Consider the following 15,269-nt stretch of genomic DNA (forward strand, 5'->3'; position numbering starts at 1 on the left):
ATCTGGCTCACCTAGGACTTGTTTCCCCTGATCTAGCAGGGGCATAAACCCCTAGACAACTTAGCTCCTAGGATCACTGAGACACATAAACCCCACTTCAAACTCATCACAGAGTATTCTCACATTTGATTGTCAATATCATTTGTTCGTAATGTCTTCTTAACCAATAGAGAAATGCACTAGCTAGCAAATACTATAAATATAATAGCTTGTCTATTGTTACCTGTGTTAGAATAAAACTCTTCAAACTGTATAATGCCTGGTTTCTCTCATCAGATCGTCCAGGTTTGACTAGCGTGGAGCGGATTGAACGCTGCCAAGAGGAGTTCCTGCTGGCGTTTGAACATTATATCAACTACCGCAAACATAAAGCGCCTCATTTCTGGCCAAAGCTGCTCATGAAGGTGACAGACCTGCGAATGATTGGTGCTTGCCATGCAAGCCGATTCCTTCACATGAAAGTGGAATGTCCCACTGAGTTATTCCCTCCTCTGTTCCTGGAGGTATTTGAGGACTGAGTAAATGGTTTTGATGGGAACAAATTGTGTGTTCACTCCAACTGTATGTGTGAGCACTTAAATGCTATGTAATAGGTTGGACTTGCAAGTGTGTCACATAATGCACTACCGAGTGTCACTTCATTCTGTAGTTTATGAGTAGTTTTGTGATTATTATTTTGGGGGGGGGGGGGTCATTTCAATGTGATTAGCATTCATTTGTTGTTTAGTTTTGTTAACTTTGTGTTATTGCTGGGTAGTTCACCATAAATATCTGATCTTACCACAGATCCCGTTTGCCTTGTTGATTATACCGTAAGATAAACAAAACAAAAAATGTATTAGAGTATGCACAAATAGCATGATGGGAATCTTTAAATGGCTGCTCACTTGACATATAAACACTGTTTCACCCTTCCGGGACGCTGGATGGTGGGCCAGAATTGTATCAAAGCTGTCTGGAAATCATTCTGAATAGTCTAACCAAATTCCTCCACAGGTTTTGCCTCAAAGAGTCATTCTGCTTGGCCTGTCTAATCAACTTCCTCTGGAGTCCCATAGGCCAAAAGGGTCAGACAGGACTCCTACTTCAAATTGACAGCATCTCTCAACGGCCATAGCTGCAATTGACTGCCTCGACAATAGCGTTACAGCACATGGTCTACTCAGACTACCCAAGGATGTAGTCAAAGCTCTGTCAGAGGTGGAAGTTGAAACTTCTTCTGACACAGGAATGCCTGATGTTCTCAACTGACCCTCACAATGCGTTTGGGTCTGCCAGGTCGAACTGGCGTCTTCCTCAACCATAGGAGCCAACGTGGTGTATGTGGCGTACCTTTCCACTCTCATGTTTAAATGTAGTGAGTAAAATGACCGTTGGAATGTGCCATGCTTCATGGCAACTACTTGGCTGGCGTACACCATAGTCATAGAGGTGTAGATGCCTGGAGCAATTAGCCTGTTTCAACGTCCACCCAACTTGGGGATTAAACCTACGTCCTTACCACATCTCCGGCTTGGGAGCGCTGACTGCCAAGCTAAAATCCCTGGCCGCCGCTACCAAGTTTAAACCACTGTGATCACCGATGCCGCTTTAATAGTTTTTCAATACTTTTTTGTTTACCACCGTCTCCATCTCACATTTTTTTAAGTTCCTCCTTATTCATTGGTGAGTCATGGCTTTATAACAACTGGACAGCAAGCGCCAACTCGCGGTCCGCAAAATAATTACAATTTTCCACATATAAACCTTTGCTGTTGACAAGCCGATGCTCCGTTATTTAGCTTCCTGTCGCTAGGTTGGCGAGAAGGCATCAGTGTGTCATTTACCTATGCACATAAGTACAGTACAAGTAGGAGAAGAAGAAACTGAACTATCATTACATTTGTGACCAGAGGTAACAAGACAGAGCCAAGTGTGTTGAGCGTGGATTAACGTTATCCACTATCAGTGAGGTGCAATGGCTCTCAAGAGGACTCGTGCTTAATTATTTGTTTTAATTCAGGAATGAAGTATTCTCTTTTCTTATTGAGAAACGTTTAACCTTCCAACCTTTTAAATTTGTTATTGAATACGAACATAAGAAGTTAGTTAGTCCGAGTCACCTCATTTTAAGATCGGTCGATCCCAAATCACGATCCGATACCTCGGCTTTTTAACAAAACTACCCCAACACCTTTTATATGGTGAGTGGAGCAGTGGTTAAACTAAGTAAAACATTTAACCCCCCTTTTTTTTGGAACATCTATGAGTTACTCAAAGGGCTATTAATGACCAGTATATACATTTTTCACAAGAGCTTTATTTTTGAGAACCTACTGTAGCCGTTTAAAAACATGCTACTTAACACAAACTCATGGGCTAACCTAATGTTGTTTTACTTTAGGAAGAAAACAATACATGGCAGTTATGTCTTTTTTCAACCCACTTAAATGTTGTACACCAAGCGATGCCCCTCTCCTTCGGTGTGCGCAATGACCCTAGTAGCTGCTGCGACCAACCGGTGCAAACTCACACTGAAAAGCCAGCGAGAAGCGAGGCGGACACTCACCCCCGCATTTGCTGTTTAATTAAAACAGATGCTTGCTTGCAGCGGTTTTTCGCTTGCGTCACCACAACATCCTATTTCGGTCATATTCTTTTTGTGTACGTCGTATTGTCATGGGAAATAGTCACCCCAGTTTGTCTTTTTATTTCCTTAGATAACTGCAATGAACTTAGATGTCGATTTTTCTCCATCCTTCTCATTGGAAGACGCTGCTGTCGAGTTGTTAACATCCCTGGACAACCTTGACGTCTCTATGAGAGGGTTGCAGTTCCATCTTTTTAAAATTTTTGTACCACTTTTGCTACAGTATTCTAACTGATAAGTAAAGCGTTGCTGATCTTCTTATAGCCATCACCTTTGTTGTGCAAATAAATTATTTTCTTTCTCAGGTCCTGGGACATTTCTCTTTCGTGTGGTGCCATTGCTAACAGCATGAAATGGGAAAGTGCTTTCTTTAAGTAACACCCATTTATAGTCAACAGTCTGCTTGACATTTGTGTAATGAATAATTAGACTCAGCTGTAGACGTTTGTAGTCTAAAATTTTGGCTTTTTGGGCTTTGCTCCAGAGACTTTCAGTGGGGTGTACTCATTTTTGCATCACCCTAATTTGAATAAAACTGAAAATTCTGTCCTGTAATGTATATTATTAACCTTACTTTCATATTATACAAATTTAGTCTTGTCAATATTTTGAAAATTATTTTTGATTTCATTGACATTGTTATTTTTCATAGGGGGTGTACTCATTTATGCTGAGCATTGTAGATATATATATATATATACATATATATATATATATATACATATATATATATATATATATATATATATATAATTAATTTTTTTATCTATTCTATTTGCTATGATTGTGTTTTGAGTTGGGTTATGTGGTCATTGTGTTGTGGATATATTATGCAAGTCAGGGGCTCGTTATGGATGTACAGTGTTCCCTCACTTTTCTCGGGTGTTATGGTCCACGGCCGCCCGCGATGAATTTCCGCGAAGTACAGGACGTAAAATGTTTTTGGTGTTTTTGGGGGTGAGTCCTGGGGTCCATTTCACAAAGCATGTTCAACAAACACCGAGACTAACCCTGAACAGCGAGTTGACATGCCCTGAGACAGGAAACTTTACGTTTTCGGTTCCAGGACAGCTGATTTGAGGTAGTTATGTCAACGCAGAGTAGTTTCACCTGGCGTTGCCACTACACTAAAAAGTCCACATCAATGGAGCACCGATTCGTCGAGTCACCATGGCAACGGGGAAGCACAGAACGAGTCGCCGCTTTTTTTTCAACCCCTCAACTGAAAATCTTAATGCGATCATATGGCAAATTGTCAAAAGGATATGCCATGTTCGTGACAAAAGTGGACTTTAAGTTATAGACTATAGGCGTATTTACGCAAAAACTCGCTGCAGCGGACTTTATGAATGAGGAAATGAAATGCCATGTGTGGGTGAAAGGAGCCGGGTACAGAGAAAACCTCGAGCTTCATTGTGAAAAACCTGCAACCGATCAGGTTTGGTTCATGAGAACATGTTACTATGGTAACTGACCGAGAGCTTAAATTACCTCTTTTTATGAAACATTTTTATGTAACCTCTTTTTCTCTGGTTTCAGTTGCCTCCCTTTCTGAAACGGAAAACGCAGTTTCCCACATTTCAGGGTTGCTTGACCCAGAGTTCTCACCAAACCTGCTTTATGAAATAGACCCCTGCTTCTACTGAGCCATAACGCAGCCACCACACAGTTCAGACCCTTCTAAACACTTGTTAACTTTGTAAATATAATAAGAACTAGAGCTGCGAGCAGCTATAAAGGGCCCTCGCAGCCCGGGCCACTTTGGGGTACTTAGACATTGGGGTACTGGCACGTTGGGGTACTGGCACGTTGGGGTACAGGTACATTCAAAGCCAAATTTATTTGAAAATGGCATAATATACCTTTACATATGGATTGTTTTTATTTTTTTTCCAGGCATGATGAGTGTGTAAAGCTCAAAGAGTTTTAGTCAATGTTAAGACCCTAAAAAATCAGCGTCCGTTTTAATTTTTGGGCAAATTGGCATTTTTTAAAGTACATATATACACACACCATCGTTAGTTTTACACAATATTGCTTGTATTTTTCATAGAGGGCATCAAAAATAAATAAATAAATAAGAAGTACATATGTATTGATAGGTCTGATGCCACTCGGGCCCTATTAATTCTTACAAAAACAAGAGGGACCTCGCAGCACTAGCTGCTCGGGCCCTAATAATACAAACGAAAAACAATAGGGACCTCACAGCGATAGCTGCTCGGGCCCTATCAATATTTTTTTACAAAAAGAGGGACCTCGCAGCGGTAGCTGCTCGGGCTCTAATAATAATTCTTACAAAAACAAGAGGGACCTCGCAGCGGTAGCTGTTCGGGCCCTAACTAGAACTAAAAAAGGGCCCTTGTAGACCGGGTCATTTTGGGGTACTTGCACGTTGGATACTAATACATTGGCATCTGAATTTTTTTTAAATGGCACAACAAACCTTTACATTTAGATTTTGTTTTGCCAGGTGTGATAAGTGTGCAGAGTTTCATGAGTTTTCGTCCATGTTAAGACCTTCAAACTCAGCGTTCTTTTTTTGTGTTGCAATGGCAACAGCATATCACGAAAAATAAAAACACAAAGTTTGTGTGTAGACATTCTGATGGCCTGAACACTCTTCCGAGCAAATATGGTGTTGAGCTGGTAAGCCCGCTGTATTTCCTTTGATACTACAGTACCACTATAATGACAAATACGTTTGTAGATGTCTTCGGGCCTGTACTGTCATCAAATATGTGAAATCTCGAAAAGACAGGATTATCTGGGTGAAGTTACACCAGCTTTTATTTTAACAATAAAGCATCAAATTTTGCAGCAATTGGCCAGACCCTTTGCTGAGAAGTCACAATATGCTAAGTAAGCTAATGTCAGTTGTTTATCGGCTAATTATTGTTGCTAGCTGCGTAGTAAATGAGACTGTAAACTCACTGGTAACACGTTGCAAACACAGAAATCTGTTGCACCACTGGGTTCACTCCCTGAATCCCTGACTACTACTTTGATGGTTACCCCAACTAATATAATCTACGATGTTGTAAAAATGACTCAAAAGGACTTGAAACTCAAAGTGTAGGACTTGTGAATTGCTTGAGACTTGTCAGTCTTAACTCGGGACTTGTCAGTCTTGACTCTGGACTTCAGGGCAAAGACTTGAGACTTACTTGTGACTTGCAAAGCAATGACTTACTCCCACCTCTGGTACAGACAAGTAAAAAAAAAAAAATAATCATTTTGTATTAAGTTAAAAATGTTTCACATGAATATGCAGTTAAAAGGGACATGTGATGGGCACAAATTTGTCAATGCACAGCAAACATGCACAATTTTGTTTGAGCTGCAATGGTCATCTCCAGGTTTAGTTATTAAATAGTCAATTAGACAAATGCCGCCAAGAATGTCTTTTTGTCTCACAGTTCCAATTACGTACTCTCTCAACATGTATACTTCCAGTCACAATCTTCCTTGTCTCCTCAACCTCAGCAGCTGTAAGTTGTTCCTTCCCTTTCCTAAATGCAGGGTAAAATATCTCAGAACCAACCAGCGCTATAAATTCTCTGATGTCAAACCCTCGGTCTGCCAAGATCACATCTCCATGGGTGATGTTTCCCATAAATTTACAATTAGCAGTCAGATACTTCATTACAGCCGCTGTCTTTTCCATTTTTGCTTTTCTGTTTTGGAGACGCTTGTGACGCTGGACAGACTTCGAGGGGGATGCGCTTCGTGGACTGTAGCATAAGTCTTTGTTGGGTACCCAGTCTGGATGAGTTTCATCCCAAAGATGAGGTTTACCTGTTAATAAATGATAAAAATTGTAAAAGCATGGCACACTAGACATATCATGTACTAAATATTTCCTTGCAGTAACTCATGAGTAATTCATCAATTTAGGATTTCATTATAACGCACATATGTACACACACCTGCACACGTACATACTCACGCACAAACAAACAAAAAGAGAGAGAGAGAGCAATGATGATGACATGTCGAATCGGTAAGATTACTGAATGAACAATACTGAGCTCTCTCTCTTTAAAAAAAAATCATTATAAAATCAATCTAGGCTGCATGATAGATAGATAGATAGATAGATAGATAGATAGATAGATAGATAGATAGATAGATAGATAGATAGATAGATAGATAGATAGATAGATAGATAGATAGATAGATAGATAGATAGATAGATAGATAGATAGATAGATAGATAGATAGATAGATAGATAGATAGATAGATAGATAGATATGTGCAAAAAATGCAGCACAGCACGACCTAATAAAGAAATAAGATTCATGCAAGTCAATTAATCACTTTCCTGCATGGTTTCATCAATTTGCTTTGAAAGAAACAACAAAATTAGCAAAACATGGTTTGTTTGTTTTTGTGATGGCCTTGCTGGACGAGCTTGCTCTTGTTTTGGGCTACTCAAGATTCAAGATTGCTTACACATAGGAAATTGCTGCGACAGAGTCATTAAATAGCCTGGTTGCTGAGGGGAAAAAGCTCCGTCTGTGCCAGGTTTTCACCGCCTTGAGCAGACGGAAGACCTGTGAAGACCAGGGTGGGAAGGGTCGGCAATAATCTTCCCTGCCCTCCTTAACGCCCTGGAGTCGGGCAGGCACTTGAGGGAAGGCAGGGAGCAGCAGATTACCTTTTCTGCAGAACCACTCACCCGCTGCAGCTTGGCAAGGTCTCTTGCCGCTATGGCGGGGAACCAGATGACTAAACTAATCCCTGGTTTGTAACAACTTTCGGGAGTCGATAAAAACTCTTTCTGGCTATTACAGCCCACGATTACACAGGAATTGGGCATCACACACTCTTCTGCTTGCTGCTAGCTACCCTCAGGTTCTCACCTTTTCGAATTACCCAGAATGCACTGCATGTTGCCATACGGGTGGGGAGGGAGCAGCGAGCACCAGAGCCGTATATAGTAGTGATGGCAAAATCGAAACTGTGTTTTTGTACGTACCGGAACCCAGGTGGAACTTGTGACTCGAATCGCGTTCCTAAATCTCTCTCAGAATCAGGTTGTCACGTGATAGTGCCTTTTCTAAAATTAAATAAAATCTGACCATTGCACTATATTAAAATGTCTTAAATCTGAAATAAATCCAACCTAAGTATACTTCGTATGTAAAATTGCCCTGCTGATTCATCGCCCTACATGATAAAATGTCAACATCATCTTGAACGCTTTGAACGCGGTGGTTGGTTTAGTGGTAACTAGTGATTCACCGAATATTCGGCCACCGAAATTTTTCGGCCAAAAATTGCTATTTTGCCATTTTCGGCATTCAGCCGAAACAAAATTAAAGCCGAAAGAATATGGCCGAAATGGGATGTTGTGGTGACTCAAGCAAAAACCGCTGCAAGCAAGCATCTGTTTGAATTAAACAGCGAACGCGTGGGTGAGTGTCCGCCTCTCTTCTCGCTGGCTTTTCACCGGGCGGTCGCAGCAGCTCCCAGGGTCATTGCGCACACCGGAGGAGAGGGGCGTCGCTTGGTGTACAACATTTAAGTGGGTTGAAAAAAGACAGAACTGCCATGTACTGCAGTACAGGTGAGCCACTCTTTCTTCCGCAGCGCCTTACCTTTCTTTTTTTATAAGAGCCCCTCGAACACTTCCCTTTTTTTCCCGGTGGCCGTGCTAAATACTTTAGCTGATGCTAGCACTATTGCTATCAACAGTTTTAAACACGGAAACACTTACCACTGTCTCCAGGTGGCGGCAGACCTGTACAGGAGTCAACAGGAGGTTGTGTGTTACTTTGCAGTCCATTCCTGAAGCCGATTAGCTGATGCGAACAAATGTATTTATTTATTTTTAAACGTTGGTGAATATGTGAATGTGCCGATTTTGTGCGCCGCACCTTGTCCCGCCGCACGCATCAGTGCCCGCCTGTGCGAACTACATTAACTATAAAGTGCAATCGCACGGCCAGAAAATGCTCACCCCTCGTTTGGTGTTTAATGTACCATTAGCCAACATGTCTGCGGTCTGGGCACATTTCAATTTATATTGTGCTTGGTTAAAATGCCAGTGCTAAATAAATATTTTATAATTATATTATAAATTAAATTAATTATAATAAATGCAATGATAATAAAAATTGGCCTAACTTTTTTTCGGCTTTCGGCCAAGCATTTTCCATTTTAGGGTTTTAGCCAACCATCCCATCCCTAGTAACGTACCCGCACAATGGGCTGAGAAAAAGGTCCGTAACCCAGATTCAATTCTCGCTACGGAGGTTATCTTTTTGCAGGTCATTCTTTTTCCTCTCTAATACCTTCTGTCAAAACTTGATGCCCTGTCGCAAAAAAAGCCTTTCAAATGTAGCCTGTTGAAGTGTAGTTTTTGATTAAATGTGATAGCACTGGGGATTTCATCAAAGCATTTAAGTCATGTTGAGAGGCAAAATTAAAAACAAACCAAGTTTCAGCAACTAAAAGCTCATTTGTACTTCTCTAGTTGACGGGGTGGAGATTATTCAGTTTTTGTGTCCAATAATATTATTTCTCTCTCTTATGGCATCCATTACAATTATAGCCCAATTGCCAGTTGTGTAAATTAGGTGATGACAGACAGCCAATAGTTAGTTTTCTTACTGGGGAGCTGGCAACACTGATCTACTGTTTGATTGTAATATTTTACACTTGGCCACCAGATGTCGCTGAGATGTTTCGAACGTTCCAAAAGATCGATTATTTTTGTGAATCAATCGTTTCAAATGATTTAATTGTTTCATTGTTCAATTTCTGCCATCCCTAGTATATAGCACTAGCAGCGAGCAGAAGAACAAAACGAACGAACAAAGGGGGGCAAACACACACGAACAGCCAGACCCACGAACGAAGGGACAAACACACACAAAAAGCCAGACCACCCCCGACCTGACCTTCTAAGCTATGGCCACTGATGACCACAGCCGGTCCCGCACTTGAAAGCAGTGCGTCAATCAGCGCTCCTCCCTTGCCCTGATAGGTGGACAGAGTTGGAGACAAGGTCCACCAATCAGGGAGGAGCGCTCACACAGCCCGCATCCATCGCTCACAAATATACACAAAAAAAATGACCACGAAACATCGTGGACCATAACACTTTTTTTTTAGCAGTGTACTTTGTCGAACTCCCCTTTGCTTTAATTACAGCTTCAAGCCTTTTGGGGCATGTATCAGTTTTGCTCATCGGGGGGCTGAAATGTTTGCCCATTCCTCCTTGCATAACAGCTCCAGCTCAGCCAGGTTAGATGGAGAGCTTTTGTGAACCGCAATCTTAAGATCTCTCTACACATTTTCTATTGGATTTAGATCAGGACTATGACTGGGCTAATCTTAACACATTGATTTTTTTTTTTTTTTAACCATTCCATTGTCGCTTTAGCTGTATGCTTCGATCGGGTCTTTGTCTTGCTGATAGGTGAACCATTGTCCCAGTCTCAGGTGTTCTCTTCCAAGATTGCCCTGTATTTGGCACCATCCATCTTCCCTTCTATGCACTATCTTCCCTATCCCTGCAGAAGTAAAGCACCCCCAGAGCATGATGCTCCCATCACGTTTGACAGTAAAAATGGTGTGTTGAGACTGATGAATAGTGTTGTTCTTTTGCCAAAAAGTTCAATTTTGGTCTCATCTAACCAGAGCACCTTTTCCCACTTTAAAGTGGTGTCTCCGACATGGCTACCGGCAAACTGCAGACGTGACTCTTGTGGATCACTTCAAGAAATGTTTTTTCTTCTTTCTACCCTTCAATACAGGCCAGATTCATGCAGCACTTGGCTGATGGTTGTTCCAAGGACAGATTCCCCTATCTCTGCTGTGGATCTTTTCTTTGCAGTTCATTTAAGTCAGTGTTGTCCAAACTTGGTCCTCGAGGGCCGGAGTCCTGCAGGTTTTGGACAATGAACAGGATCACTAACAGGCTTATGCAGAGCTTGCTGATAAGCTTCAGGTGTGTTGGAGAAGGAAAACATCCAAGAGTTTGGCCACCAGGGGTGTGAATTGTCCAGTGCCTGGCGATTCGATTTGTATCACGATTCATAGGTCATGATTCAATTTAATTCAGATTTATCCCGATACGAATCTTTAAATTAATTATTGTGATTTTTTTAACTCTAATGTAGAAAATACTAATCAGTAAACTTGTACATGTACACTGTAAGCTTTGTATGAAAATTTATTTATCTGAAAATTCAGGTTGCATTGTTTCATGTTTGAACAGCACTGAAATCAAATATTAACTCTTTGACTGCCAGACGTTTTCATAAAAGGGATGCTGTGGGTGCCAGCCGATTTAAGCATTTTGACTGATCTTTCAAGGTCCACAGAAAATTTTGTGTTTGGACTATGGAAACACACATACTACCAAATGAAAGATTGAATTCTCATCTTTCATTTGTTTCTACCTTATTCCGTTTTTCAGTAATCAACAATAGAAAATGGTTAGTTTCACCCAAATGCTCTTGTTTTGGACCAAAATACGGAGAAATCAAGCTTTTAGTGAAATTATATTATTTCATGCACTCTAGTGAATTTGACACCTTTTTTTTCCATGAATGTTGCCACAAACATCTAAACAGTGCTTTACTTATGTAAAACACTACCACCAACAATGAAAAAGTGTTTTTGATAGCAAAATACGTTTATTTACATTCAACAGTGTAACAATTTGGCAAACAATTTACAAATGTGTGCAACTGTGGTACTATTTACAATTATGTGGATGTTTCAACTACAGTTTTTCTTTTTGTGTAACACTCCCCTGCGTGCAAGGAGACGCAACAGGATTTGCACAACAGATTAGTTTCACAGCGATTGCCCCTTCGTGTACAGACGCTACACTTTCTTGCCGGCTGTTTTTTCCGGGGAATAGCAAGTATATACTGCAGTGTGTGTTTGGCCATGTTGCCATCAAGTCTGCTATCAGGATCATGATACGGTTACGTTACGGTGGTGTTACGTCTGGCTTCCTCATGTCCTTCAGTTTCTATACCGGGTGGTAGATGTTCTGATCCATCTTATCCACTCCATTCATGGTGGCATCGTAGTCCAGAACCAGTGTCTTCTCCGTGATCAGACTGTACCCACTCCTCCGATGAATATGCATTGGACTCGGGGTACTCTTCATCGTCCGATTGAACGTCCGCCTGTGTGCTCGGTTGTGCTCCGCGTTTTCCGCCGTTAGCATCGCTAGCCGGTGAGGCTTTATGACGTGGTCATAGCCGCCGCGTCAACGCTTCCAACTTCGGCGTCAAGCTCGAAGTCACCATCATCATCATCAATGTGCTGTTTAGTATTGCTCGATGCTTTTCGTCTTTGAAAAAAATGCTCAAGCGTGAGCTGCTTGCAACCGGTCGCCATTGTTGCTTCATCAGCCATTGCTTTATGACGTGATTATAGTCGCGCGTCAACGCTTCCAACTTCGGCGTCAACCTCGGGAGTCACCACCATCACCATCACCATCACCATCACCATCACCATCACCATCACCATCAATGTGCATTGGTCGATGCTTTTCGACTACTCTCCATCGTCCGATCGAATGTCCGCTTGTGCAGAAGTGCTCGGTCGGTTGTGCTCCGCGTTTTCCGGCGTTAGCATCGCTAGCCGGTGAGGCTTTACTACGTGATCATAACGGCCGTGTCAACGCTTCCAACTTCGGCGTCAAGCTCGGAGTCACCATCATCATCGTCGACATCGATGCGCTTTTTAGTATTGATCGATGCTTTCCGTCTTTGAAAAAAATGCTCAAGCGTGAGCTGCTTGCAACCGGTCGCCATTGTTGCTTCATCAGCCATTGTCCCCTCAACACTCTAGCTCCGCCTCACGTCTTCTACTGACGCCCACCCAATCTTGTCCAAAGAGAGTCATCGCTGCCACCTAGGGGCCAAAACTAGTCATTATACTAACTAGATCTGCTTGATACTTTCAGCACAGCTGGCCAAGGCTTTCCTCCACCCGTTTCCAAAAAAAACATAGTGAACGTCTTTGGCGCCCCTCCGTAGGATTTTACTAACCGTTATTTAACGTTTTTGGCAGTAAAAGAGTTAAGGCTTAATGTTCCATTAATTTATCATTCTTCCATGCTTAATGTGTAAATCCTAACCTTAAGTAAGACGTTTTGTTTAATATTCCCATAAAAAAATTGATGTTTAAAAATCAATTCGGCCGCAAATTGAATCGATTCCAGAATTGCTGTAATATCGTGATATATTGCCGAATCGATTTTTTTTAACACCCCTATTGGCCACCACTTGGGTTCTTCTCTGAGTGCCCTCCTTCTGTTAGAAACATTGGGGAGACAGCCTTGTCTTGGTAGATTTGTGGTTGTTTGGTTCTCCTACTTACAGATGATTGAACAGTACTATGTGGGATGTTCAAAGCTTTAGAAATATTTTTGTACCCTTCTCTTGCTATAAATCTGTCCATAAATTTGTCCCAGACCAGCGTGGTGTCTTTAGTCTTCATAATGCCGTTTTCTGTGCTGTGTGCTCTTAACAGACCCCTAACACCATCACATAATAGCTGTATTTACAGCGAGACTTGATTACACACATTACATTTTTGTCATTAGGGCAACAGGTGATCAATTAATACATCACCTGGCAACTTTTTAAAACAACTGGTTGCTCTGAAGGAAGGGTGTTGAATAATTGTGCACACCCTACTTTTGTTTTTTGTAAAACAGGTTTGAAACAAGGTATGCAATTTGTTTTACTTCACGATTGTATGCTACTTAGTGTTTAACTTACACATAACATTTCAATTAAATATATTTGTGGTCATACAATGCAAAAAGGCTATAAAATGAGTATTTTTTTCAAGCCACTTGAGGTAGAATCGCTATGTGGTCAACTAATTAATTCTGACAGATGGTCAACGTTGTGAACTAAATGATTACATGGTCAATAGTAACAGCTGACGTGTGCTTCTGATGATATCTAGTTTATCAGTGTAGACCAGCCAGCAGCCAATGTTAGATGTGCTTGTTGCAGAGATGGGAGTAAGTCATTGCTTTGCAAGTCACAAGTCTTTGCCCTTAAGTCCCGAGTCTAGACTGACAAGTCTCAAGCAATCCGAAAGTCCTACATTTTGAGTTTCAAGTACTTTCGAGTCATTTTTACAACATCGTAGATTATATTTTTGGGGGTGACCATCAAAGTAGGAGTCAGGGATTCAGGGAGTGAACCCAGAGTGGTGCAACAGATTTCTGTGTTTGCAACATGTTACCAGTGAGTTAACAGTCTCATTAACTACGCAGCTAGCAATAATAATTAGCTGATAAACAACTGACATTAGCTTACTTACCGTTCTTTGTGCAACTTCAAATGTTGAACGAAGTTTGAAGTTGTTGCCTCTCCGTCAGTGATCTAATCTTGGACATACTGCAATTCATTTTGTGTTGACCACTTCATAGTTTCTGTACCCAAACAACTAGTGCTGCAACTGAATACAAAAGTCACGGATTGGTTTTTTTTAAAAAAAGAAAGAAATCAGATAAATAGAACTTTGTCTTAATTTATTTTATAAAATGCTTTTTGCCCATTAAATTTAAAAAAATATATATACTCAAAATGTCTAATATGGTTGTTAGGGTTTAGGAACACAACGTTAAGTGCAATATAATGCAAGATACATAATTATTTTATACATGGTCCATGTATAAAATAAGGTATCCTGCCTTGCGTTATATTGCACTTGAAGTTGTGTTCCTAAAATCCAAATGGCCAGGCATATTGGACATTTTAAATGTTTTTTGTTATGTTTTTAAAGCTCGTGTTTTAAAAATAACTTAAAATGAGGGCAAAGTTCTATTTATTTATTTTCAATAAGGAAAAATACATTCAAGTGCAATTAAAGGCACATTCCCGTCGTTTAAACAGGGGGAGTGGATTACAAAATAGCATAGGTCCACAATAAGAAAAGCAAGCGAGCCAAGCAACAACTGTCAAACTACTGTTGCTAGCCAGGCACTCGATGCAAATGCTAACAGCTACTAGCCACGAACAGTGGATTTGTACCGTATCGTGCAATGACGGCGTAATTAAATTGCGGTTTCTTCGCATCCTAAATTAGCTATTTAATATATTTATTATAATGGTGGTAGAAAATATGTAATTTCAATAAAAACAATAATGCAAGCTAAAATGTCAAAGGGAAACAGTCAAACTGGCGTTCACGCCACCATGCAGGCAGACTTCAAAGTAAAATCCACCAAGGCTGCTGCATTGGTGTCAATTTATTATTTGGTCAGCTTTATTTTGAAGTTTGCCTTAGCATAGGCGGTGTTTGTTTGCGCCTTCTCTGATATGTCAGCTCGCACACACGCGCGCACACACACAGAGAGAAACTTACTCGTTAACATACATTTTAATCTTTTTGTTTTGGTGGAAGAAGTAAGTCTTTTCAAGTCAGAGTGAAGTCACAAGTCATTGTTAGTCAAGTCCAAGTCAAGTGGCAAGTCTTTTTACATTTTGTCAAGTAGAGTCTAAAGTCATTAAATCCATGACTCACATGAATCCACACCTCTGGCTTGTAGCTAAAATACTGATTTTGTCAATCCCACCCAAAATAGGGATAGCCTCACCCTGTCATTTATAATAACATTTGTGGATAAAGCAAAAGACAATG

At 40.8% G+C, this 15,269-nt stretch overlaps 1 protein-coding gene across 3 annotated transcripts in view; it reads left to right on the forward strand.

Annotated features, from left to right (window-relative positions):
- Positions 1–2,875, forward strand: part of thrb (thyroid hormone receptor beta) — a 48,382-nt gene extending 45,507 nt beyond the window's left edge. For 2 of the 3 annotated variants that reach the window (XM_086062465.1, XM_086062467.1), the window contains exon 8: positions 277–680. In XM_086062465.1, coding sequence (XP_085918591.1) covers positions 277–518 — 242 coding nt within the window. In that variant the 3' untranslated portion in view covers positions 519–680. Of the gene's footprint in view, positions 1–276; positions 681–996 lie in introns of those variants that run through there. The other variant, XM_086062466.1, reaches the window with a different exon arrangement.
- Positions 2,876–15,269: the final 12,394 nt, after the last annotated feature.

This window comes from Leptonotus elevatus, chromosome 19 (assembly GCF_054856555.1).
Source record: "Leptonotus elevatus isolate MCC_2025b chromosome 19, RoL_Lele_1.0, whole genome shotgun sequence".
Taxonomy (NCBI): Eukaryota; Metazoa; Chordata; class Actinopteri; order Syngnathiformes; family Syngnathidae; genus Leptonotus; species Leptonotus elevatus.